Raw genomic sequence first — 24881 nt, 5'->3', positions numbered from 1 at the left:
GGGATTAAAATCCTCATCACCCTATTGCTATGGATTGTACATGATTTGCCTTTCCAATTAAATGACACATTTAATTTATAATGCAATGAGAGATGTGCAAAATAATGCTTTTGGCTATATACTAAAAAATTGCCTTAGTTAACAGTGTAATGAGGCAACTTGTTATGAGCTATATTAGAAACACTATAGGGAACAAAGGTATTTTCTCTTGTTGCCAATACACTATAGCAAGCCAATTATGGCATCCTATATTGCATAGCAGAAACTGTGGGGCAGAAGTTATAAAGGCATGAAAATGTTTCAACATTAGGTTCAAGTGAGGGACCAAGTTCAAACCCCTATTATCTTTAGGATGGGAGACACATCAGGCACTGGACATCCAGAACACCCTTTACTTTTGAGAAGTGACTACAGATATTTTTATTTGTAATAGAAGACTCAAGAGAATTTAATTCAGGATTATCATGTGAGAAGCTAAATGAGTTCTAGTGGACAGATTATAAATGAGACTTTAGTCATATCTAATTCCATAGTAATAGTATTTCTTTATTCATATTTTCTGTTTTTAATATTTTCTATTTTTCTGTGTTCTATTGCATACATCTGCTAAAGCTATAGAAATATGCTCAGAACAATTTGTTATAGATATGATTCAACAGATACAAACATGTAGAAAAATAGGTTACAGCCCATGTCACAGTGCAAGTGAATGTACATAAAAATGCAAAAAGTGTAACTCAAGACGTAACAGCACAGCTTGACACTGAAAGAGAAACAACTCTACCTTGCATTCTGGACAACCATGACTTGACTGCATTGATTCCAAGAGCGAAAGTGAAGGATAAAACAGAAAAGTAGAAAAGATAGGAAGAAAATTGTTAGGAACAGAAATAAGAAAGAAAATATGAAAATAATAACTAGAGGAGCTATCTCACAACATATAAATAACATGAGGCAGAAAATAACGCTAGAACTACAGTGAAAATAATATCTTGCAAGTGTAATACATTTGAAGGCCTTTGCTTGTCTAATAAGCAGAAGTAATTGAAAGAAAGACCTAGGAATTGAATAAGAGCAGCTTATTAGCTGCCTTTGAGCCAAATCTCACCAAGAAGGGATGTTTTGTTTGACAATTTGCATAAGGATAGCTTTAGGTGGGGTATTTGCTCTCCATTTCACCATGGTTCCCATCGTTCCTTGTTACTTATCCCAGAATGGACTGACAGATTCTTGTTACCTGCCTGTCCTTTCTGGTTCTTTAAGTCTGTACATTCTAATTGACACATATCCTGTAATAAATAAAAGATAGGTACTCCCATATTGTGTAAAAGATGATATTCCAGGATATCATTAGAGAATATAGAATATCAACAACAGTGCTTTATTTTCATTCTTTCATTTGCAAATGCTAGTTACAGACAAATCCTTGGCAGTGATTTCCCCTTGTATCATAACATTGTCATTAAATAACACTGAATGTGTAATGACCCAAATCAAAGGCAAAATGAAGTTATCAGTTTGTTGTTGTTAGACTCTAAAAGATGTTGCCAAATTATAGTTACATCTACTATATATAGATATAAATGAATTAACATAAAACCAAAACCACCCTTTCATATACTATGTGACTATTGGTAAACTCTACATAAAAGTATTAGGTTTTCAAAATGTTCAATAAATTAAAATTAGAGCAACCATACCAACGATTCCAAGGTTTTAAGATAAAAATATAGAGAAGGATGAAATTAAAAGCTGTGAACTACATTTGATATAGTGTCTGGCAATTTAAAAGTTATTTTATGAGTATTATCTAATTTGGTTCCCCTGACAAGCTAAAAATGATGATTCTGCCTACCGTGGCTCTCAGTGTTGACAAGAAAACTGAATTTCAAAGAAATTGGTGATCTGCCTTTGGTGATATAAATACTAGGCAGCAGATTAAAGTGTAGTGTATAGCTCTAATTGGGATCCCATTTAAACAAACCAACTATAGTCAAATAATACACTTCATATAATTAAAATACTTTTAAATTTGCCACAGATTATTTTATGTCTTAGAAAATAGTCTATTTTGTTGAATGCTCTGTGTGTACTTGAAAGGAATATGTAATTTGCTATTGAAGGATAGCATATTCTATTAAACATCAATTAGATAATCAAATCAACTAGGAAAATATGATAAAGCAACTGAAGAATTATTTGAAAAATTTAAAATTGTGGTTATACAAGGTATCAAGGTTATTTTTAAATAAGTTTTATTTTTCAGAAATACATACTAAAATATTTGCAGAAATAATTATAATAGCTGGGATTTACTTCAAAATAATATGAATGAAGGGAGTATATGAGGAAAAATGAAACATGATTGGTCACTAGGTGATAACTGCTGAGGCTGAGTGATGGGTATATGGTGGGTCAAATTATTCCTTCTACTTGTGTGCAACAATGGAAAATTTCCAAGTTAAAGGAAAAATTTAAATGTCAATCTCCTAATTAAAAGGAAAATGGATAAAAAATAAAACCAGTTTCTTTAAATTACCAACTCAAAGTTCTTTCTATTTTACCTCTATTTGCTGATCTTGTTTCCATCTTGCTAATGTGGCTGATATGAATTGTTCAAATGAAGGATAATAATTTGTGGGGTTCAAATCAGGGTTTTGAAACCATCCTTGTATGCTGACTTATATACCAGAACACAGCAATTTGCATTCATTATGTGAAAGTTAAATATCTCCAATGAATACTTGCTTGTATCAATAATTTATACATCACACAAGAGAGTCAAAGAGATTTTTTAAAATTTATTTACCAAAGTCAATACTTCAAATATTACCTTGTGTTAGTTTATAATTTTTAAATCAGTGATTTGGAAATATGCATATAAATAAGGACACATCAGGAAGCCATTAAATAAACAACCAATATATTGGAAAATGTATGTCCTATAAAAATAAGCAGTAACTTGTGAGTCCTTGAATATCGATTTCTCAGATAAATTTTGAAAGGTAAGCCAATTCTTTAACTTTGACACAAATAATTCCTTAAATTATTTCATAGTCAATCTGATAGGTCATCATAGGAGTGGTTTCCAGAAATGAAAGGCTGATTTGCTCTCTTGGAAGCTATTTTATTATGAGCACTCACTGTTTTTCCAGAACCACTTAAGGCTTAATTATAAGTTTTTAATTCTACCTTATCTACTAATTGGAAATAAATAAATATGACATGTGGAGAAAACCAAGGAAAAGATAATAAACTCAATTAAAATGGGGCACTGAAATTAAAGATTAGAAAGCACTATACTATTTTTTAAAAACATGGGATGAAATACTTCTTCACTTCACTTACCCTCTCCCTGGAAGAAGGTACACTTTCACAAAAGGGTCAGAATAACCATTGTTGTCTCGAGAAACGAGATTTCTTGCTTGGAGAATATGTATTATGAGATTTCCAAGATCATAGTTAATTTGAAGCTTTAGGAGACAGAAAAATATTCCATAAGTATTTAAAAGCATGTTATACATTATCATTCAATAATTACTAGTGGTTCAAAAAAATTCTCATAAGCAGCACCAACTTTCATTTTCATTTTATTTGAAACCAAACAGACCAGTTAATGTCTAATTTAATTGAGAGCTCCTAGGCATATTGTAATTCCTAGCAAACATACTGCTCATTCTCTCCACAGTGAAAAGACCTTGCCTGTTTAAAGTTTCTTTAGAAGGAAGATCATATGGTAGAATGCTGGTTATATTTTTAAATAAAATTGCTACTCTTAGGAAAATAGTAAATGTTGTTAATGTTTATTAACAACAATTCCCAGAATTTTGAAAAGAAATTAACTAATTGGTAAATTATTATGAAATATCATTTGCATTTTGCTGCATAATTAGCAGCAGGTAGAATTGTTATTTAAAGATACAGCTGTCGGTACTGAAATGTAAGAATATTTAAGAATACACAGATTATTACCTCATTTTATGTTACATTATCTGATATTAAACCTGTACATTCCTTTTGGCACTTGCTTTCCTAATAGAGTGAGATATTAGAATAATAATTTTTTTTTAATTTTAGAAGTTGAAAAAAGAAGAGGCATTGCTTTATAGATGCTTGCTGGCTGTCACACAATTGTGGCTGAATACTAAAAGATATACAATTCAAACAAACATTTGAGAAAACTGCATAATTTAAAATAATTAAGTAATTTTTTATTTTACAATTGAAAGGCTCTTTTGGCATCATTTAGAATTAACCTTAATTCTGTTTGATATTATTTTTGTTTATTAAATAATAGAGAGGAAGGAATCCACATTTCAAAGGGTAAATCCATATAGAAAAATACTAACTTTTAAAATAATCCATACAAAACAGATATGCTGCATTTATATTTAAAATAGAATAACTCAAATGAGTCATACCATCAGGTAAAACTTCATAATGAAAATAAATCCTCATTTTAGCATAATTTTGATCTTATTATATTTCCTAGCAGAAAATACATCTTCAATTGCTTATCTCAATCCAGAAAAGCCTAGAGTCCCTGACCATAATAAAAGCACATTGAAAAAGAAAGCAAAGTACCATTAAAGAAGAGGAGAAAGGGGAAGTTGAGAATGGTATGCCATCATGCAGTAACTGTATGCTATAATCTGGTACTGAAATACAGAATATAAAATAACCTATAATTGATAACACTGAAATTTCAAACAGCTTTCAGATCTTTAGTTAAGGAGAAATACTTTCCCATTCTCTCCTTTCTCTGCCAGCCTTAGAGTCCACTTTTAACTGATGAAGGACCCAAACCATTTTTTATCGAAATGAAAACTTGCAGGCTACCCGAAGAGAGTGCTTTTCAAAATTTGCTGTGTATGACCTTAGGGAACATCTACAGTTGCTCTGGGTCAGCTTTGAGAGAGAACGGGATGCCCCAGCAATCTGCAACCACAGCGACTCCAGTGCTGACAGATTCATGGTTTGGGTTTCTACATAAGGTTTCATTTGAAATGAGCCTTTGCTAAAAGAAAATAATAATAATAATAATTGAAATCACTGCCTTAAGAAAATATTCCCCAAATTAAGAAGGAATAATAGTAGGGTAAATTTCAACTATAGAATTACATTGTACTCCTCAAATGAAAGCAAAATAAAATCAGAACAAGCAACAACAATCAAACCAAAAAAACAGGGTCCAAAAGAAATACTACCAAGGACAGAAGTTTAAAAGAAGTTAGAAAGAGAAAGAAGGCTATTAAGAATCAGAAATTCTAACATTTTCTTTGCTGCTTGTGAAATGAAGAAAGATCAGTTCTTGCGAAAAGCTGGCTTTTTGGAATTTGGAAATAGCAGAGAAACAGCAAGATCAGGAGTATGGAGGTCATCAGGCTAGTACTATTAGTTTGTTTTTAGTAATATGTCAACATTATGCACTTTTTCTCCATTTCCACACTCACACTCCACTTTTGCTTTGTAGTGGGTTCCTGGATAATCACTTAATTGATTTCTATGCCTTGATGTCCTCCCCTTTATAATATTTCTTGTAGGTCACTGCCATATTAATTTTCATTACACATTCTTTTCAAATAGTCTCTCTCATACTTGAAAAATAGAGATCATGCTATATTATGTAGTGGCTAACATCCCTACGATTGTGTTCAATGTTCTTTTAAATTTTGTCTTAACCTATTTCTCAAAGCTGATTTTTCAACCATTGCTCTCTGACAACAATACCCTTCACTGTACTATTTCTACTCCTAGGAACATAATCTCCCCTTTTTTATGCTTATCTTCAAATTAATTCAAGTTTCTGTTGTTCTTTGTGAAGTCTTTTGTGAAAATTTCCTCTAGAATATGTTGGAGGGAGATACGGCTAAGACTCTCTTTCATCTGAAACATAACTATTTTCAATTAGTCACTATTTTACAGTGTTAATTCTTTCTATATGCTGTTTCTTATCTACTCTAAATTACTTTTCAGTATCATGTAAGGTGTAGGTTTTTAAAGTTTTTTTTCCCCTATAATCCATACTTAGAAATATATGAATATCAAAACACACAGAGAGAATTTAAAAAGATGATGATCTATACCATTTTTATTCTATTTTCCTGATGAAAATTATTAAATTAATTTTATAAATTACAAAGCAGTTATGACCCATGGTATGAAAAATACTTCTCTACAAGAACTATTCAGAAATTTCTAAGGCAATTTTTAAAAGAAGGAAAAACCCAGTGGACCCATTTAGAAACTTCTAATTTCCAGGAGAATCTGTCATGTTTAAAATATATTAAAAAAATATAAAGCAACTGAGGCACAAAACATGTTGACATTGCTAAGGTATCAGGCAGATTTCAAAGTATAAAAATCCATAGCTCTGATTAGACTTCATAAAACATATATTTGTGTTAATATGCTACTCTATAACATTGCATTTTCCTTTACAGTTCTGTCTATATTACAGAATAAGAAAAATCCTAACAGTGTGTTTATAATTTCAATAAACCAGTGGCAAAACAACCAAAAAAGATTACATAATGGTGATGTTTAAAAAACTGTCATACCTGAATTTCTCCTGTAATTGGATGAGAGACCACCTTTGTCGCATCAGTAGGCTGTAATATTAAAGAACATGTATTACATTCATAAGCTTTTTACAGAATTTTGGCTTCCTTCTGAAATTAATTTCCATCTGGACAGAGCAACTGCTTGGAAAATATATTTTATCCATTTGGCTGCTTCAGAATAATAGTGTCTACTTATAGTTCTCAATGCATGTTTAATTTTATAGATGCATACATCTATTTTTCATTTTGGTAAGCCTGCTTTGAAGCTGTAATTTTATACCAGCAGTATTTTCAATGACTTAAGAAAATGAACACTTTAGGTTTAAAGCACTTAAAGTATTTACAGGTTTTAAAGATCTCTACAGTAATGTTTAAAATACATTCAACAAATAAAAGATACTGTTTTATACAAGAACTGCCGAGGAGGATGGAAGGTATAAAAGACCTTCTTTTACTTCTTTGCTGAATGCTCAGCACCTCCCTGCCCACTTCCAAAGTGAAGCACCCACACAATCATTTTCTATTAGTACACACAGGTTTAGTGTAGTTCTGTCCCTTCCCATATGAATTTCTCATTTCCTTAACGAGTTCTTTATGCCAGTGAAGCCTTAAAAGACAGTTAAGTAAGTGATCTGGTACAGTAATTCATATATTGTTGAATAAATGATTGCTGACTTGTTAAATTTCCATGAAATATTTGTACAAAAAGAGAGATAACGTCCATGGCCTCAAATCCATAAAAGAATTTTAGGCAATGTGGCATCAGTGTGGAGAGGAGATGTACTAAAATGGCAGCCACCTTGCCATCCTACAAATAAAGCCTTGTCTCCCTACACATACGTAATACTGGCCTTGTTTCACTAATTAAATGGAAAAAAGAAAGATTCAAGATTCATATTTACTTTGATATATGTATCTTTTCCCTTATGTTTTTATTCTAGAAATGAGAGCAATCTAAAGAAGACAGCTTTATGCCAAGTCTTGTTCTGTAAAACTACTATGGAATAAAATTAACATAATCATTGGTGGAATTATGGAGGAAGTATTAAACTTTCTAGGCTACATATCCTTAATTAGTTCAGCTCATTTATTTAAAAAAATGTCCTTTATTATTAAAACTGTGTTCTGGCTTCAAAGGATAAACTGTTTGCTAGTTACCGAACAATTACATTTATTTAATAATAATCTTACTATTTATACTTCATGAAAACCAAACTAAATCTAGAGAAATAAGTAGCATACAAGTTACTGGAACTATTTATATATATAATTTTCTTTTCCAGCTTTATTGAGGTATAATGGATATACAAGAAACTTAATATAATTAATATATAAAATTTGAAGAACTTTGACTTATGAATACATTCATGTTACCATCAATACAATTAAGGTAATAAATATATCACCTCCAAGAGTTCCCTTATGTCTCTTTGCTTTTTTCCTTTTTTAATTGAAAGATAAAATTGTATGTATTTATTGTGTACATGTTTTGAAGTATATACACATTATGGAATGCTTCTTATTTCTATCTTAATTCAAGATTAGGAGCTTCCTCAAATCAGATATTTTTGCATCTTAAGGCATGACTTATGAATCCAATTTTAGTTGTCCTGGGGTGCTGAACACAGTGAGATGTTTTAAATTATGAGGGTAAAAGAGCACATCTGTTGAACACTGTGCAAACTACCAGTTCAGTTTAGTCACATTTCAAGATTAGAGCAAACTACTTTCTTTTCAATTATGTTTTATCTCTGTGAGGCTGCTTTTGGTTGATTACCGTGATTAAAAAATGTGCTGCAAGAAAACTAGTGAGATTAGTGATGAGGACCAGGTAATGTGAATGTTAGTATCTAATTTGATTCATGGTTTGAGAAGTTGGGCAGCACTGACAATGCATGCATATCGTATTGATATGACATGTTATTGTAGTTGTTAACAATGAAATAAAAGAATGTATTTTATTTGATTTTATGTGTATTATTTTTCAAATAATATTAGTAAGTTTTGATGTTAGGATATAAATATGTATTCAGTTGTTTGAACATAATTACTTAACAGAATTGTCTTAGGTATTTTTTTGTTCCTAAGAGTACCATAAAAAAATTACTGGACAATAAGGGTGTTATGGTCACCAACCTCTGCGAAACCAACAATCTATTTCATCAGAACTAGCAAAACTAATAAGTATTTTAATTAAATTATTTATCCCATAACTTGGAGGAAATTATTAAGATTTTAAAGGTAGAATGAAGAAAAATTGATCAAAATATTAGATACAAAACTGCTTCAGGCAGAAAACTACTAATTTTGAAGATAAACATTTATTAATCAGTTTAAACCAATTAATATGGTAAACAAGTAAAAACTAAATTAATTAGTTTAAACAAATTCATTATTTGAAATAGTTATATTTTTATATATGTATTTTATCATGAAGTCAAGGTAATAAAACATTCTGTTAATTCAATATCTTACACATATTCAGCAAAAAATATAATTTTTTTAATGTATACTCCTATTTTATCTATATTTACTCAAAAGTAATCATTTAAATTAGAATATTATCAATGAATTAATTACTAATGAATAATATGTAAAATGTTTAACAGTTGTGTTCTAAACATCTAAGTGTATAATTATGCTAATTTTAATTTAAATATTTTAGATTTAGTATATTCATTTACATTAATAAATGTTATAAACATTGTTAATCTCATATCTAATGAAACAGAAAGTTAAAACTATAATTCTTTAAATTATCTGAAGAATGTATGATATATTTGGACATATGTTACCTGATTCTTGGATATGTAAGCTTCAGACAATCACTAAATGTTTTTAATAATCTCTCAATAAAAATGTTTTAACATTGCAGGATTTGGAGAAAAATTTTAAAAAGTTTTGACTTTTATGCATACTAAAAGTTGATGGGTCAAGAAATATCATTAAATTCATTCATTTATTCAGCAAAAATGTTTCAAGAAGTAACTGCACTTGCTAAATGTTAAAGATAAACCAAATATACATATGCATATACACACACACGTGTGTGTGTATATATATGTATATTTATATGTGTGTGTGTGTATATATGTATATTTATATGTGTGTGTATATATATGTATATGTGTGTGTGTATATATATATAAATAAAGTTGAATAGGTAATACCCTCTCTTCAGGAGTGTCAGCATCAACTGACTATAATTTTTCAATTAAAAATGTAGATATGTTATATATATATATAATCTAAAAAATCATATTTGATTAGTGTTAGTACCAATAGAATTAAATAACTGTATAGCAGTTATTTGTCACATCTTAAGAACTTCCAGGTGAAGCTATTAAGAAAACAATTGGAAATATTAGTCTATAACTCAGGAGTTAAAAATAAAATTGGAAATAAAAAGCAAATAAATTATGTTGTAAGGCACCCAATGACTAAGATTGACCAAAAAGAGGGTTTAAGAGTAAAATAAAACACAAGATCTATGTCTTATAGCTAATATGATAAAAATCTCTGAAGTCCAAAATCTTTTAGTTTTATGTTTGAGGTTAAGACTCTTGGATTTATCTTGTGTCCCACTCCTTACCACAGTACCTAACAAATAGTGCTTAAACAACTACTAAATGTATGAAAAATCTGAGAACATGAAAAATATATGCATCTACGCAACATAGTACTACAAATCCTAGCCAGAGCAATTAGGCAAGAGAAAGAAATAAAAAGCATCCAAATTGGAAAGAAAAAAAGGTAAAATTGTGCCTGTTTGCAAATGACATGATCTTAAATACAAAAAACCCTAACGACTCATCAAAATACTGTAAAGCTAATAAACAAATTCAGTAAAGTTTCAAGATATGAAATAAATATAAAAAATCTGTAGTATTTTTACAGACTAACAGCAAATGATCTGAAAATGAAATGAAGAAGATATCATTTAAATGATATCTTCATTAAGAAAACAATTGGAAATATTAGTCTATAACTCAGGAGTTAAAAATAAAATTGGAAATAAAAAGCAAATAAATTATGTTGTAAGGCACCCAATGACTAAGATTGACCAAAAAGAGGGTTTAAGAGTAAAATAAAACACAAGATCTATGTCTTATAGCTAATATGATAAAAATCTCTGAAGTCCAAAATCTTTTAGTTTTATGTTTGAGGTTAAGACTCTTGGATTTATCTTAAAGAAGATATCATTTACTATAGAAAGTAAAATACTTAATAAATTTAAACATGAAGGCAAATATCTTTGCACTAAAAACTCTAAAACATTGATAAAAGAAATTGAAGAAGACAAATAAATGTAAAGCTATTCCATGTTTATGGATTGGAAATAATAATGTTCTTAAAACGTCCATACTACCCCACATGATATGCAGATTCAATGCTCTCTGTATAAAAATTTCTTTGGAATCTTTGAACTAATAAATCAATCCTAAAATTCATTTAGAACCACAAAAGATCCTAATAGCCAAAGCAACCTTGAGCTAAAAAAACAAAGCCAGAGGAATTATGCTATTTGATTTCAAAATCTACTACAAAGCTACAGTAATCAAAGCAGCATGGTATGGTCTAAAAACAGACAGACATATAGAATGGAACACAATAGATAAACCCCAAATAAATACATTCATTTGCAGTCGATTGACTTTCAACAAAGATGTTAAGAACACAAAATGGGCAAAGGATAGCTTCCTTAATACGTCGTACTGGGAAAACTGGACATCCACATGCAAAGGAATGAAATTAGACCTTCATCTTACATCATATACAAGAATCATCTCAAAATAGATTAAAGATTTAAATATACCACCTGAAATTTTAAATTATTACAGAGAAACATGAGGGAAAAGCTTTATGACATTGGTTTGAGCAAAGATTATTTGAAGATGATGCCAAAAGCACAGGCAACAAAAGCAAAAATAAAAAAAACCAGAAGTACAAGAAACTAAAAAGCTGAATACCCAATCAGCTTCTGCTGATTGTTTAAATCAACAGAGTGAACAGACAACCTATTGAATGTGAGAAAATATTTGCAAACCATACATCTGACAGGGTGTTGATATCCAAAATATATAAGAAAGTCAAACAATTCAATAGCAGAAAAACAAACAACATGAATTAAAAATAGGCAGAGAATTGGGATAGACGTTTCTCAAAAGAAGACACAAATGACCAAGAGCTATATAAAACATCAATTTCATTAATCATCAGAAAAATATAAATTAAAACCACAGTGAGATATCAACTCCTTTCAGCCAAAATGGCTGTTATCCTAAAGAAAAAAGATAGTGTGTGCTGATGAGAATGTGGAGAAAGGGAATCCTTGCACACTGTTGGTGGGAATGTAAATTGATATATCAATTATGGAAAACAGTATGAAGCTTCCTCAAAAAAAATTAAAAATAGAGCTACCATATAATCCAGTGATCTTACTGCTGACCATATATCCAAAGGAAATGAGATCAGTATGTCAGAGATACCAACACTCTGAGGTTCACTGCAGCATTATTCGCAATAGCCAAGATGGAGTATCAACCGAAGTGTCTATCAGTAGATGATTAGGTAAAGAAAATGTGTTACATATACACAACAGAATACTATTTAGCCTTAAAAAACAAGGACATCCTGTCATTTGTAATAACATGGATAAATCTGAAGGACATTATGTTAAGTGGAATAATTCATGCACAGAGAGATAAATGCCACACTATCTCACTCATATGTGGAATCTAACAAAGTTGAACTTATAGAAGCATAGAGAAGAATGGTAGTTACCAGGGGCTAAGAGAAAAGGAAGGATTGGAATAATGGTCAAAGGGTACAAAACTTCTCTTAGGAGGAAGTTCAAAAGATCTGTTGTGCAATATGGTAACTACAGTTATTAGCAAATGCATTATATTCTTGAAAATTGTGAAACGAGTAGATTTAAAAAAAATTTTAAGCCAAATACTTCTGAGGAATGAAGAGTAGATTTCAAGTGTTTTCGCCACAAAAAACAAGTGAGGTAATCCATGTTAATTAGCTCAATTTAGCCATTCTACAATGTATTGATGTTTCTTTTTTTTTTTTTTTAAATTGTAATTCTTAGAATATTTGTGTGTGAGAGCTTGCTTTTTTTTTGGAGAGAGAGTCTCACTCTGTCGCCTAGACTAGAGTGAGTACAGTGGTGTGATCTCTCCTCACTGCCACCTCTGCCTCCCATGCTCAAGTGATGCTCCCACCTCAGCCTCCTGAGTAACTGGGACTACAGGCGCATGCTACCATGCCTGGCTAATTTTTGTATTTTTTGGTAGAGATGGGGTTTCACTGTGTTGGTTAGGGTGGTCGCAAACTCCTGGCTTCAAGTGCTTTGCCTGCTTTGTAATTCCAGAATGCTGGGATTACAGGCGTAAGCCATCACCTCCAGCCTCAGGGACGTGGATGAATCTGGAAACCATTCTTCTCAGCGAACTGACACAAGAACAGAAAACCAAACACCGCATGTTCTCACTCATAAGTGGGTGTTGAACAATGAGAACACATGGACATAGGGAGAGGAACATCACACATTGGGATCTGTTGGGGGTGGGGGAGCAAGGGGAGGGATAATGGGGGGAATGGGGAGGGATAACATTAAGAGAAATACCTAATGTAGATGATGGAGGGATGGGTGCAGCAAACCACCATGGCATGTGTATATCTATGTAACAATCCTGCACGATCTGCACATGTAGCCCAGAACTTAAAGTATAATAATAAAAAAACTAATAAAAAATTATGCTGTACAGTATAAACATGTTTTATTTACTAATTAAAAATAATTTAAAATTTAAAAATATAAGCTATATTGCATGAGGTTAATTGCTTAATTTAAAAAGAAGTTGTCTTCAAATATGTTCAAATTATGTTTTTATAACATAGAAACATCTATGAAACAGAATTTAGTATTAATTATGTTAGTATTTTAGTTGGCTAGTTTATGAATTATTTTTAAATGATTATCAAAATAGACCCTCTCTAAGGTAATTATACAAAATTAGCACATAATTGCTTATGGTAAAATGTAGTTGTGTTAAAACTTACTTTAAAATTTAGTCTAACAGCCCTTGAAATTACTTTGTTTATGAGGCTTTTCTATATTTAGTTTCAACAACAAATCATTTTATGATGCAATGATTAGGGTTAACCTGCTTTGTTGTTTGCTTCTGAATAAAAGGATACTTTTTTTTTTGGTGATACCTGCTGTATTTTTATAGCTAAAAAACAAACTTTATTTTTTGATGTCTGGTCACTTGACCTAAGCATATATATATATAGCCTGTTCTTCCCATATATCTCACCACATAAAGACAAACCTTTATTCATGTTTTAAAAAAGGACACTTTTTTTTCCCCCATGTATGTATCAACCACAGGGATAGTTTTTAATTAAGAATCAAATCTATGAGGGAAATTATAAATTGTCTACATTTCCTCTGCTTTTTATAAGGTTAAAAAATAATTTTATGTTCTTTTTAAATTCCCCAGCACTTTGAAACAATAGTATTGGAAGAATTTGTTTTGAATGAAGACTTGCATCAATAAAAAAATTCTTAATGTGGAATTGAGGATAAAGTTCAAAGTGGTGATAACATGTTACTGGTTTTCCTTGTTTGTTATTGTCTTAAATTTTCTTTATTGCTGTGCCCTTTTTACTTTTTACTTAAATTATAAAATCTAATGTAATATGTATTTTGTGTTTCCAAAAAGATGCAAAGCTAATATTCTATATACAAAGCTCAGATTCATGCAACAACAAAGAGAACCAGAAAATATGAAGTATCAGACACATTTTTCAAGTTCCTCATAACTACGGAAATATTTTAAGAGATGTAGAAATACATCATCTTGATACATCTGGATCAGTTTTGTACTCGGAAGAGAAAAAAAGTTTCTTAATTTGATAGATCATCTGGAAATTAGAAATCATAAGAAAAATACTTTGGAAAATGGTATTTTACTTTTTATCTATGGTATGAACAAAGAACTAGAAAGTAAGTGGGTCAGAGGTCACATACAACACTCCTCACCTTACTGCTGCTGTGCTTCTTTTTGCTCACTGAGGGGGACCCTGGTTGCCCAGGGCTGGGAACAGAACTGGATCCTGCTGATGTAGGGCCTGAATGAACATGAGATCCTTTTTCAACAACTGACGACAGGACCAGTGGTGACTGCTGTAGTGAGACCTTCTGGAGTTCCGCTGCCAACTGCTTAGGATCAACCCCTGGGGATTTCGCCTTATCCACTACAAGAAAATGAAATAGATTTACGTGCTTCTCCATTTCATAGGTACTTAATACCATGGAACTATGTGCGCTCCAGGTGACAAAGGTGAAACATTACCTATAAAATAAGCTCAACTTTAAAAATGAAATTAACTTAATTGCACTTTTATGTATCAATTGCTAAGGAAGTCTACAAGGCTCTGGGAAGAGTGACATAATACTGAATTACAGAGGAAGAGTGAAGTTTCTGTTGCGTCTTCAGAAAAATGTTTTTAATGTTTTACATAGAGAATTGTTTGAATGATGCAAAATCCAATTTTATCCATTGGAACTTAATTTGTTTGATTAGCTATTTTTCCTTCCCTAAATTTTACACAGCCCTTTCTCTAAGGGGAAAATTTCAATGGGTATATTTACATTTACAAATGTATTAAAATTTCTCTGGCACTTGGTTTATTCTGTTTAGTGCAGCAACCCAGATTACTAGAATTGGGGCTGCAAGAGTAGAAAGTGCTCAACAAAAATTTATTAAACATAGGAAAAGTTTTTTTTTTTTTTTTTGAGATGGAGTCTCACTCTGTCGCCAGGCTGGAGTGCAGTGGCGCAATCTTGCATCACTGCAACCTCTGCCTCCCAGGTTCAGGTGATTCTCCTGCCTCATCCTGCCAAGTAGCTGGGATTACAGGCGTCTACCACCACATCCAACTAATTTTTGTATTTTTAGTAGAGACGGGGGTTTCACCACGTTGGCCAGGATGGTCTTGATCTCTTGATCTCCTGATCTGTCTGCCTCAGCCTCCCAAAGTGCTGGGATTACAGGTGTGGGCCACCATGCCCAGTCAAAAGTGATGTTTTAAATCTTACAATGAATCTAACAAATTTGTAGATTATATTTGTCATTCAAGAAAGATGTTAAATCTATCTCATCATGTACTTATGAAATTACATGTTGAGTTTTGTTTTTTATAAAAAGGCAATGAGAAGGTTCAGGAATAAGTTTTTTTTTTTNTTTTTTAAACACAGTTATCCTAAAAAGAATCAAGTATGCTCCAAAAATTATGTAAAACTGAAAAGAAATGGCTCCAGGCATTACTTTCACAGGATGAATTCATATTTAAAGAATTAAAACAGTGAACTCATGCAGCAAGGATTTTATGTGAACTTGTTTAAGGGGACTAACACCCAAATATGTATTTTTCCAGAATGTTAAAACTGGAGCTACAATGCCCTAGATTTTGTCTATAATTATATAAGTATGTAAAAAAAATCTATAACTTTATCTTTGTCTCTATGTTTATGTCTACATCTTCATCTACAACCACATCTGCCTCTGCAACAACTTCTATGTCTATGTCTTTATTCACCATTGAAACTAGATTTTGTTTACCTACCAGCTTTTGGTGGCTCATGAAGTTCCAGATGCTGGGGATTTTCAGAATCTGATAGCATATTGAGGTCCCTAAAAATTAAAACAAAACATTAAGAAAGATATTGAGGAAATCCGAGACAAAGAACACTTTTTTTCCAACTACCCTTAATTGTTTTCAGTAGGTAAATGAGAAGTGGTTAATGATATAAAGCAACTCCAAAGCATGCTTACCCTCCTAACCCAATATATATTAGCAATGCTGTTAAAAGTCAGAGCTGATAAAAATGATTATTTAAGGTGAAATCTTTATGAATTACATGTAAGTTCATTTTTAAATACACACCCTTGAAATCTAAATGGGTTCAGGCTTTCATTTAAATGAAGTATGTTTCAATAAAAGCATGAAAGGGAAGAGGCTGTTGACACAATCAGAAACTACGTTAGCTGAATTCTTTCTATGCTTTAGGCTTTGATTTCAAACACGAGAAATCTATAAAACTTATATTCACTTTATTTTATAATTACAGAAAATCTTGCTAACTGGCAAAGGTTCCACCTTAACAATTTTAAATTAAAAGAGTCATGGATAGCCAAAAAATGGAAACAAAAAGATGGGGAAAAACTCACAGTCTTACACATATTTCTGCTTCCCCACTTGGCTGACTAATGATACTCTGAACTTCTTCATATGTTTTAGAAGTTAAGGGAATTCCATTCCATTCCAATACTTGCATCCCTAAAAAGACAAATTTGAATATAAAATCATATGTGTGCTATTTCTAGTCTGGGTGCACAGGGCATCAAAGACATTTATTTGCATTTAGAAGTCAACTCAGCACACCATTTCAGAAAGCATCAGTTCAGAGTTCTCTGCAACATTAATACCAAAACCATTATGCAGTTTGATCTCATTAACTTACCTGAATGCATAAAATATATTTAATACAACATGCAAAATTTTGCTTTTGAAAATCTATTTAATATTATCAAACGCATGCATTCTGTTCACACTGCCATAAAATAAATTATTGAATGTATATTGCTTAAATCAATTTTGTATAGGAAAAAAACCAAACAATTACAACCACCAATATAATTTTCCTGTGGGGAGCAAGCTACTAGAATAATGTATTTGGTATTTTATCATGAAATGGGAGTAGTAGAAAAAAGTCATTTGGACTTCCTTGTGAAGCTCCATTTCAGAAACGTTGTAGCTTATATATTGTCTGGATGAAACAAAATGCTACTTCCTGTCTTTTTCTTCACTGCATTCCAGACATTCCTGAATCAAGGAATAGCAGGAATGTTACAGGAAGGGCAGCTGCATGGGTCTGTGACTTGTGCACTAGTACAAGACCCTGAGCTCAGAAAGGCCTATGCTTGGTTTAATGCTCTGCTGTTGTCATCTTGAAATTCTTAATAACATTTGAACAAAGAACCTACATTTTAATTTTGCAATGGGTTTTGCAAATTATGTAGCTGGCCTGGTTTGGCCTGGTCAGGTCATTTCTTTTTTTCTATCTAGAAAGATAATTTCATAGAAAAAAAGAAAAGTGTAACACAATTAATATTACAACATTTTACACGTAGCTTCTTTGGTCCATTTGATATGAGCTGTCAAAATCATTGAAGGGTCTATATATGGCATGATTCACAGTGTCCTGATGCGTGGTTAATGTGAATTGGGTATATAGTAGATTAAACCATCCAAGGTAATGCTCAAATAAGTGTGAGCACTGTCAGCTTTATTTGAGAAAAAATGTCTGTATATCAAAATTATGCTGTTGAACCATTATTATTATTATTATTTTTGAGACAGAATCTCACTCTGTCACCCAGATTGGAGTGCAGTGGCACGATCCCGGCTCTCCGCAACCTCCACCTCCCAGGTTCAAGGTTCTCTGCCTCTGCTTCTCGAGTTGCTGAGATTACAGGTGCACGCCACCACGTTCGGCTAATTTTTGTATTTTTACTAGAGATAGGGTTTCACCATGTTGGCCAGGCTGGTCTTGAACTCCTGACCTCAGGTGATCTGTCTGCCTTAGCCTCCCAAAGTGCTGAGATTACAGGCGTAAGCCACTGTGCCCAGCCTGAACCATTAGGTTTTTAATGAGCTTCACAGATGCCTATGTGAAATTACCTATTGATCATCATTGGCTTCAATGGGAAATTCTAAACATGGCATGATTGTGTCTTTAAAAGTTTTAATGATTATGACATATGTTAGAAAGCATATTTACCAGTTGTAAGGGAAAAGCTTTTACACTATAGTCAAATGGTAAAAGAAGTCCATAAAAAGGCTCACATAACACAAACAAGAATGACTTTTCTATAACTTACTCCAAGGAAACTTTATCTTCAGATGGGCCTTAGGTTTATTTCAACAATCCCAGGCTGTTGTACACACAAAATGAGAAAATTATGTAAAAGACAGTGATAACACCACGAAAGAAAAATTAGCATGCTGAAAGAGGAAAATAAAGCACTTTTTTTTTAATAAGGAAGAAGAGCACGTTAATAAATAGATGATTTTGAATTCAATAAAATTAAAGTTGTTAGAATTCAGAAATTGCATAGTCACATTTCTGCAGGAGCACATACTATGAAAAGGAATAGTCACATATTTTCATGCTTTTTTAAATTGAATTTACTTGTTTATTCTTTACATCCCAAAATAAAAGGGCAAATTTATAGAACATAATTATCCCATAAAATAAAAATAAAAATGCTTCTAAAAAACTAGTATGGTTAATAAATTTCTGAAAAAAATAAACAGATAATTAGAGTTTTGCCTGGATACACACCTGACACCATAACCTACATGACCTGCTCCATGCCACAACACATTAACGGAAATTCTTTCCCTCCGCCTCAGTTTCCTATCCTAGTTGTTTCAGTGCTGCAGTTCAAAAGATTGGGTCAATTCTTTTATCCTGGCTCGGCGCCCGCAGTGAGACAGCATAGGGAAGATGACTACTGAACATAGTCATTTAATAGTCATTCCCCTTTCTATTGTCTAATGTCCTACAAATTCTATGAGCCATATTAAAATAATGAATGATATATAGATATAACAAATCACTCCTTATTTATCTCAAAAGAGGTTCTAGTAGTTGTGAAAATTAAATATGACATTTCAAATATACATGAAAATTATTTGTTAATTGTAAAATTCTATAAACTATTTAAAAATACATGCAAAAATTTGTTGAAAATTATGCTCTGTGGAAGTCCAATAATGTATTTTATCATTTAACAGGTTTGAATGTTAGCATTTTAAATCTCAAGACAGCTTTTTACACTGTTTTAGAAAGATTTTTCTGGAAAGTAGTATACATATTAATTTATGATATTTATTACATAGTACTTTGAGTAAACATTTATATTTTCTTTACATTTAAATTATTACAAATTTCAGGTATGAAAGTGCACAGATGAGACATCAATTATGTTCCTTGAAAGTAGCTATTTTAATAGCTTTTTTTAATTATTATTATTTTTGACACAGGGTCTCACTCTTTCACCTAAGGTAGAGTGCAGTGGCATGATCTCAGCTCACTGCAACCTCTACCTGCCAGGTCCAAGTGATTCTCCTTCCTCAGCCTCCTGAGTAGCTGGGGTTACAGGCACCTGCCACCACACTTGATTAATTTTTATATTTTTAGTAGAGACAGTATTTCAGCCTGTTGGCCAGCCTGGTCTTGAGCCCCTAACCTCAAGTGATCCACTGCCTTCGGCCTCCCAAAGTGCTGGGATTACAAGTGTGAGCCACCACACCTGGCCTTTAATAGCTTTTAATAGGAAATTAAGACAGTCTGGAGTTTTGCTGACTATGTAGCAGTGATGAAAGGATTTATTGCAAAGTCTCTTGCTTAATAGGCTACTAAACACAGAAAAGAGAATAATAAGATAATTCTAGAACTTTAAAAATATTAACATAAAACATTCTCAAATTGCTTTCATAACTTCTAGGATTACTTAATTTTGCATGTTCCTTAAATGGGCAAAGGCTACTCCTTTCTCCTTAATACAAAATTTCATGTTATGTTCTTTCTTGATCTATATTTATTATTTACCATCACATTGAAAACATCTTAATGACTAAAATTATTCAGTTAGTTAAAAATCTTACAGACTACTCTATATCCAAACGTATGCCACACAAAAGCTCATGACGTTTATCCATTATACTCACTCTGTATGTATTTTTCTACTGCTTCATATGTAGTAGGCACTACATAATTCATCACCTTTGTTTATGTCTAACACTTTATGATGTTATAAAAATTAATAAAAAATGATAGCCTACTAGATAACAATTGGAAATATCTAAGTGATTAGTAAAATAAAGATGATTCACAAAGGAGGAAGTTCCAAAACTTTGCAAGTATGTGAAGAAAGCCCAGATTCATTAGTGATTAGAAAGTGCAAATTGAAGCCAGAATATATTGCCTAACTGTCATCATATTGGGACAAGTTTGAAAACCATAAAATGCCATGTGTTGATTGGGCTGTAGGATTGGTGACCTTGATTTAATCAAGGAGATATTCTTACTTGATGGTTGTTCTGGTTTATTTTCTCTATAATGTGAGAATATCATGACTATAAATAGATAAAACAACCTCTTATTTACAATTCATAAACATGTAATTATTTTAATGAGAATGCACGAGTGCAACTGTTCTGGAGGGCAGTCTGGCAGAATGTAGTTAAATCAAGCACATGCACACACTATCACCCAAAAATTCTCTTCGTGGATATGTATTTGTGAGGAGGTGGAGGTATTAGGAAAAATAGGCATTGAGAGTGTTGTGAATGCTCATGATGGAAATACTTGGCAGAGGCTGAAAGAAACAGGCCATACCAGGTGTTAACACCAGAAGGTGGATACATCTTAAAGTCTTTGCCAAGTTAAAAACAATTGGGAAACAGGATCTGACCTATTGGCCAATGTCATTTATGTCAATTTAAATAACATGCATACAAAATAAATCATTACATATTTTATGAATATCAAGCATCTCATAAATTATTATAGTTGTTCACCAAAAGGAGCGAAGAATGGGAAAATAAAATGAGACAAAGGAAAATGAATGTGTTAATAAGTGAATAAATGAAAAACACACAAGAGCAGACCTTGAAAAAAATAATAAAGGCCAAAACCTAATTTAAAAATGTATAGTATCAGTTATTTGCAATTTGTCTGCTATCTTTTCTACACTTAGAGTAGTAATCATGACTATAGCGTAATTTTCCAAATTTGAGTAACCTCTTTCAGGAGTCTTCTATAAAGTACTAGCAGCAGCAGCAAATGATCAGCTGAACTTGGCCATTTCCTCTGGCTGAGTCAATAGCAAACATACTTAGCAAGTGGGCTTCAGGGTTCCAATAAAATTGTCCACATCAATTATACTAATTGCTCATTCATTTTAATGTTAGGCAGTGTTAATGTATGAGAAAGACATAGATAAATGGAATTTTTAAAATTAACTTTTTTCACATTTTACAATTTTGATCTATTTATATATTAACATAAAAAGGGAGAAAGGTGAAAAAAATGGAAGAAAGGAAAGATGAAAGAGGAAGGAGTAAAAAGAAAAGAAGGGAAATCTTTGGTAAAGGGAAAAATTAGTATTTGAATATTTATTTACAGGAGAAGGAGACACACTTAGTGATAATAAGACATTCAAAACTAGGGTATATTTTCCTGAGTATATTTATTTTGAAATATACAATAAGCTATTTGTGATGGTTAATAGTTTGAGTGTCAACTTGATTGGACTGAAGGATGCAAAGTATTGATCCTGGGTGTGTGAGGGTGCTGGCAAAGGAGATTAAGATTTTAGTCAGTGGGTTGGGAGAGGCAGACCCACCTCCAACTGGGTGGGCACCAGCTAATCAGCTGCCAGCATAGCCAGAATATAGCAGGCGGAAGAAGTTGGAAAGAGCAGACTTGCAGAGTGTTCTGGCCTTCATCTTTCTCTTGTGCTGGAAGCTTCCTGCCCTTGAACATCAGACTCCACGTTCTTCAGCTTTTGCACACTTGGATGTACACCAGTGGTTTGCCAGGGACTCTCCGGCCTTTGGCCACCGACTAAAGGCTGCGCTGTTGGCTTCCTACTTTTGAGGCTTTGGAACTCGAACTGATCCACTACTGGCTTCCTTGCTCCTAAATTTGCAGACAGCCTATCATACGACTTTACCTTGTGATCGTCTGAGTGAATTCTCCTTAATAAATTCCCTTTCATATATACATACATCTTATTAGTTCTATCTCTCTAGAGAACCCTGACTAATATGCTATTGCTAAATATATTCACTCTACTGTGTATTAAACACTGGATCTTTTTTTTGTTATATATATTTTTTATTGCATTTTAGGTTCTGGGGTACATGTGAAGAACATGCTGGATTTTTGCATAGGTACATACATGGCAATGTGGTTTGCTGCCTCACCTATATCTGGCATTTCTCCCCATGTTATCCCTTCCCAACTCCCTATCCCCCGCTGTTCCTTCCCTAGTCTCCCCCCACGCACTAAACACTGGATCTTATTTTTTCTCTCCAACTGTATTTTTGTACCCATTAACCAACCTCTTTTCATATCCTGCTTCAAATCCTTCCCAGCCTTTGGCAGCCATCATTTTATTCTCTATGAAATCAACATTTTTAGCTCCTACATATGGAGTGGGAACATGCAATATTTTACATTCTACACCTAACTTATTTCATCTAATATAATGTCCTCCAATTCCAGCCATGTTGCTGCAAATGACGAGATCTCATTCCTTTTCATGGCTTAATATAATTCCATGGTATATACATATATATTCTCCTTACCCATTTATAAAATTTTGAAGTTGAAAACTGTTGTGTTGAAGAGCTAATCACATAATAATATTGCTATTTATTATTGTTATTGCTATTATTTTTACTTTTTGTATTTATGGCTCAAAGAAAACTTAAAATAGAGCCTAGATATCCAAAATGTATAAAAATGGACCTTCTTTTTATCAAAGCAGGCTCAGTCTGCCTTCTAGCCCCCTCACCATTCTCCAGGTCCTATTCAATAGGTACCCTTAGATATACCCTGTCTCTCTGATTTACCTGAGTTGTCAGTTTAAAATTATATGACAACCTGAATAAGTGCCTAAGAACAATTGCTATTAACTAGGACATTGCTTCTTGAGATGTACTGGAATGAAGGTACTCTGAATTTCATTTTATTGAAAATGAAATCTTAATTGGTTTAAAAACTTTTTTTTTTTTACCCACCAACTATAGGAATAATGCTTTCAAATAGAGTTCTGTGTAATATTTAGCATTAAAAATTAACACTTGTCTATCTCTTAATAAACAGAATATACACTATATTTATATAGATAAATATTTTCTGTATCAAAAATGTGTTTTATGAGCCATCTTGCCATTGGTAGCTGACTGTTGATATTTTCTTTTCACCCTTATCAAACTGTGTTCACATGCAGTTTGGTTATTTACTAGTTGTTTTGCCATTGAGCAAGTTGGTTAATCCTCCATCCTTGACTCCCTCAGGGGGATTGTACTTGCTTGATGACTGCTCTAGTTTTATTTCCATCCTACTGCAGCGAATACTATGACTATGATAGAATGCAAAACACGGAACAACTGCTTGTTTACAACTTGTAAATATGCATTTTTTAGCTGAAAGTTTATATAAGAAATTTTAAAAAGAACTTTAGGATCCTAAAATTTCCATTTTATTCTTAATTATTTTCCTTATCTATAGCTGTACTTTACATATTTAGTAAAACTTTCCCAAGCATAGAAATCATGTCATCTAAGTTTTCCTTTTTGCACTTCCTACATCTCCTCTCATGGCCCTCTCTGTGGCAGTTGTCCAGGTTCTTTGGATTGGTCTTGGCTCCCCAGGGCTCCAATGGTGTCCCCAATACCTAGTTTATTTTCTCTCGGCATTGTTACATTTGTTACATTGACTACATTTGGGTTGGTTAACTCAGCTTGGGACAGCCAGTCTGCAGTCTGAATCTAAATTTGGTTTAAATCTACATGCCAAGCAAATGTAATATTTATCACTAATGCTACTAAACCCAAAGTTGATTTAAAAGCAAAATACCAAAATTTTACCCCATTAAAATATACACTTAAAAATATAATACATCATAATCTTATCTCTCAATATGAAGATAATAGAATTTTAAACTCATTAAAAATTTTAATGCAAATTTTATAAATGAATATTCTTCCAAATTTCAGTAGCATTAAAATACATATATAGGAGATTTGCAGGAACATTCTACTCTTTTGCCTTAAGTCACTGTATTTTTATATTGAATTTAAAATGAATGTAACAGATTGTTATGCAAATTTATATGCTATGATAATATACTCTGTTTCCATCTTTGGGCAGGACTGTTGACAAGAATTCTTTAGAGAAATGTTATACAGCATGGATATCTTTTTAAATAGGCTGGAATTAGAGAAGGTAAATTCTATATTTGAAACTGTCATTGATTTGGGATGTGATCTTGGACAATTTACTTTCCACGAACCTCCTTTCAATCTCAAATTTTGTGAAGAACAAGCAATTAAAATTAGCAAAGTATGGCTTGCATATATAAACTCCAAAATGAAATAAATTTACATATTAAAAAATTTTTCATCACATTTTGAATAAAAGAAATTTGAGAAATACCA

General features: G+C 32.2%; 1 protein-coding gene across 8 annotated transcripts in view; it reads right to left on the bottom strand.

Annotated features, from left to right (window-relative positions):
• The window catches only part of PCLO (piccolo presynaptic cytomatrix protein), a 409272-nt gene that overhangs the window by 77429 nt on the left and 306962 nt on the right, over positions 1-24881 (bottom strand). For 4 of the 8 annotated variants that reach the window (XM_037736537.1, XM_037736540.1, XM_017523093.2 and 1 more), the window contains exons 11-16: positions 16811-16919; positions 16206-16273; positions 14620-14834; positions 6561-6611; positions 3349-3473; positions 785-811 (exon numbers count right to left, since the gene is read on the bottom strand). In XM_037736537.1, the coding sequence (XP_037592465.1) occupies positions 785-811; positions 3349-3473; positions 6561-6611; positions 14620-14834; positions 16206-16273; positions 16811-16919 (595 nt within the window). Of the gene's footprint in view, positions 1-784; positions 812-3348; positions 3474-6560; positions 6612-14619; positions 14835-16205; positions 16274-16810; positions 16920-18523; positions 18578-24881 lie in introns of those variants that run through there. The other 4 variants (XR_005199165.1, XM_037736538.1, XM_017523096.2 and 1 more) reach the window with 4 other exon arrangements.

Source organism: Cebus imitator, unplaced genomic scaffold, assembly GCF_001604975.1.
Source record: "Cebus imitator isolate Cc_AM_T3 unplaced genomic scaffold, Cebus_imitator-1.0 Scaffold26, whole genome shotgun sequence".
Classification (NCBI taxonomy): Eukaryota; Metazoa; Chordata; class Mammalia; order Primates; family Cebidae; genus Cebus; species Cebus imitator.
This window is presented reverse-complemented; position numbering and strand designations above follow the sequence as displayed.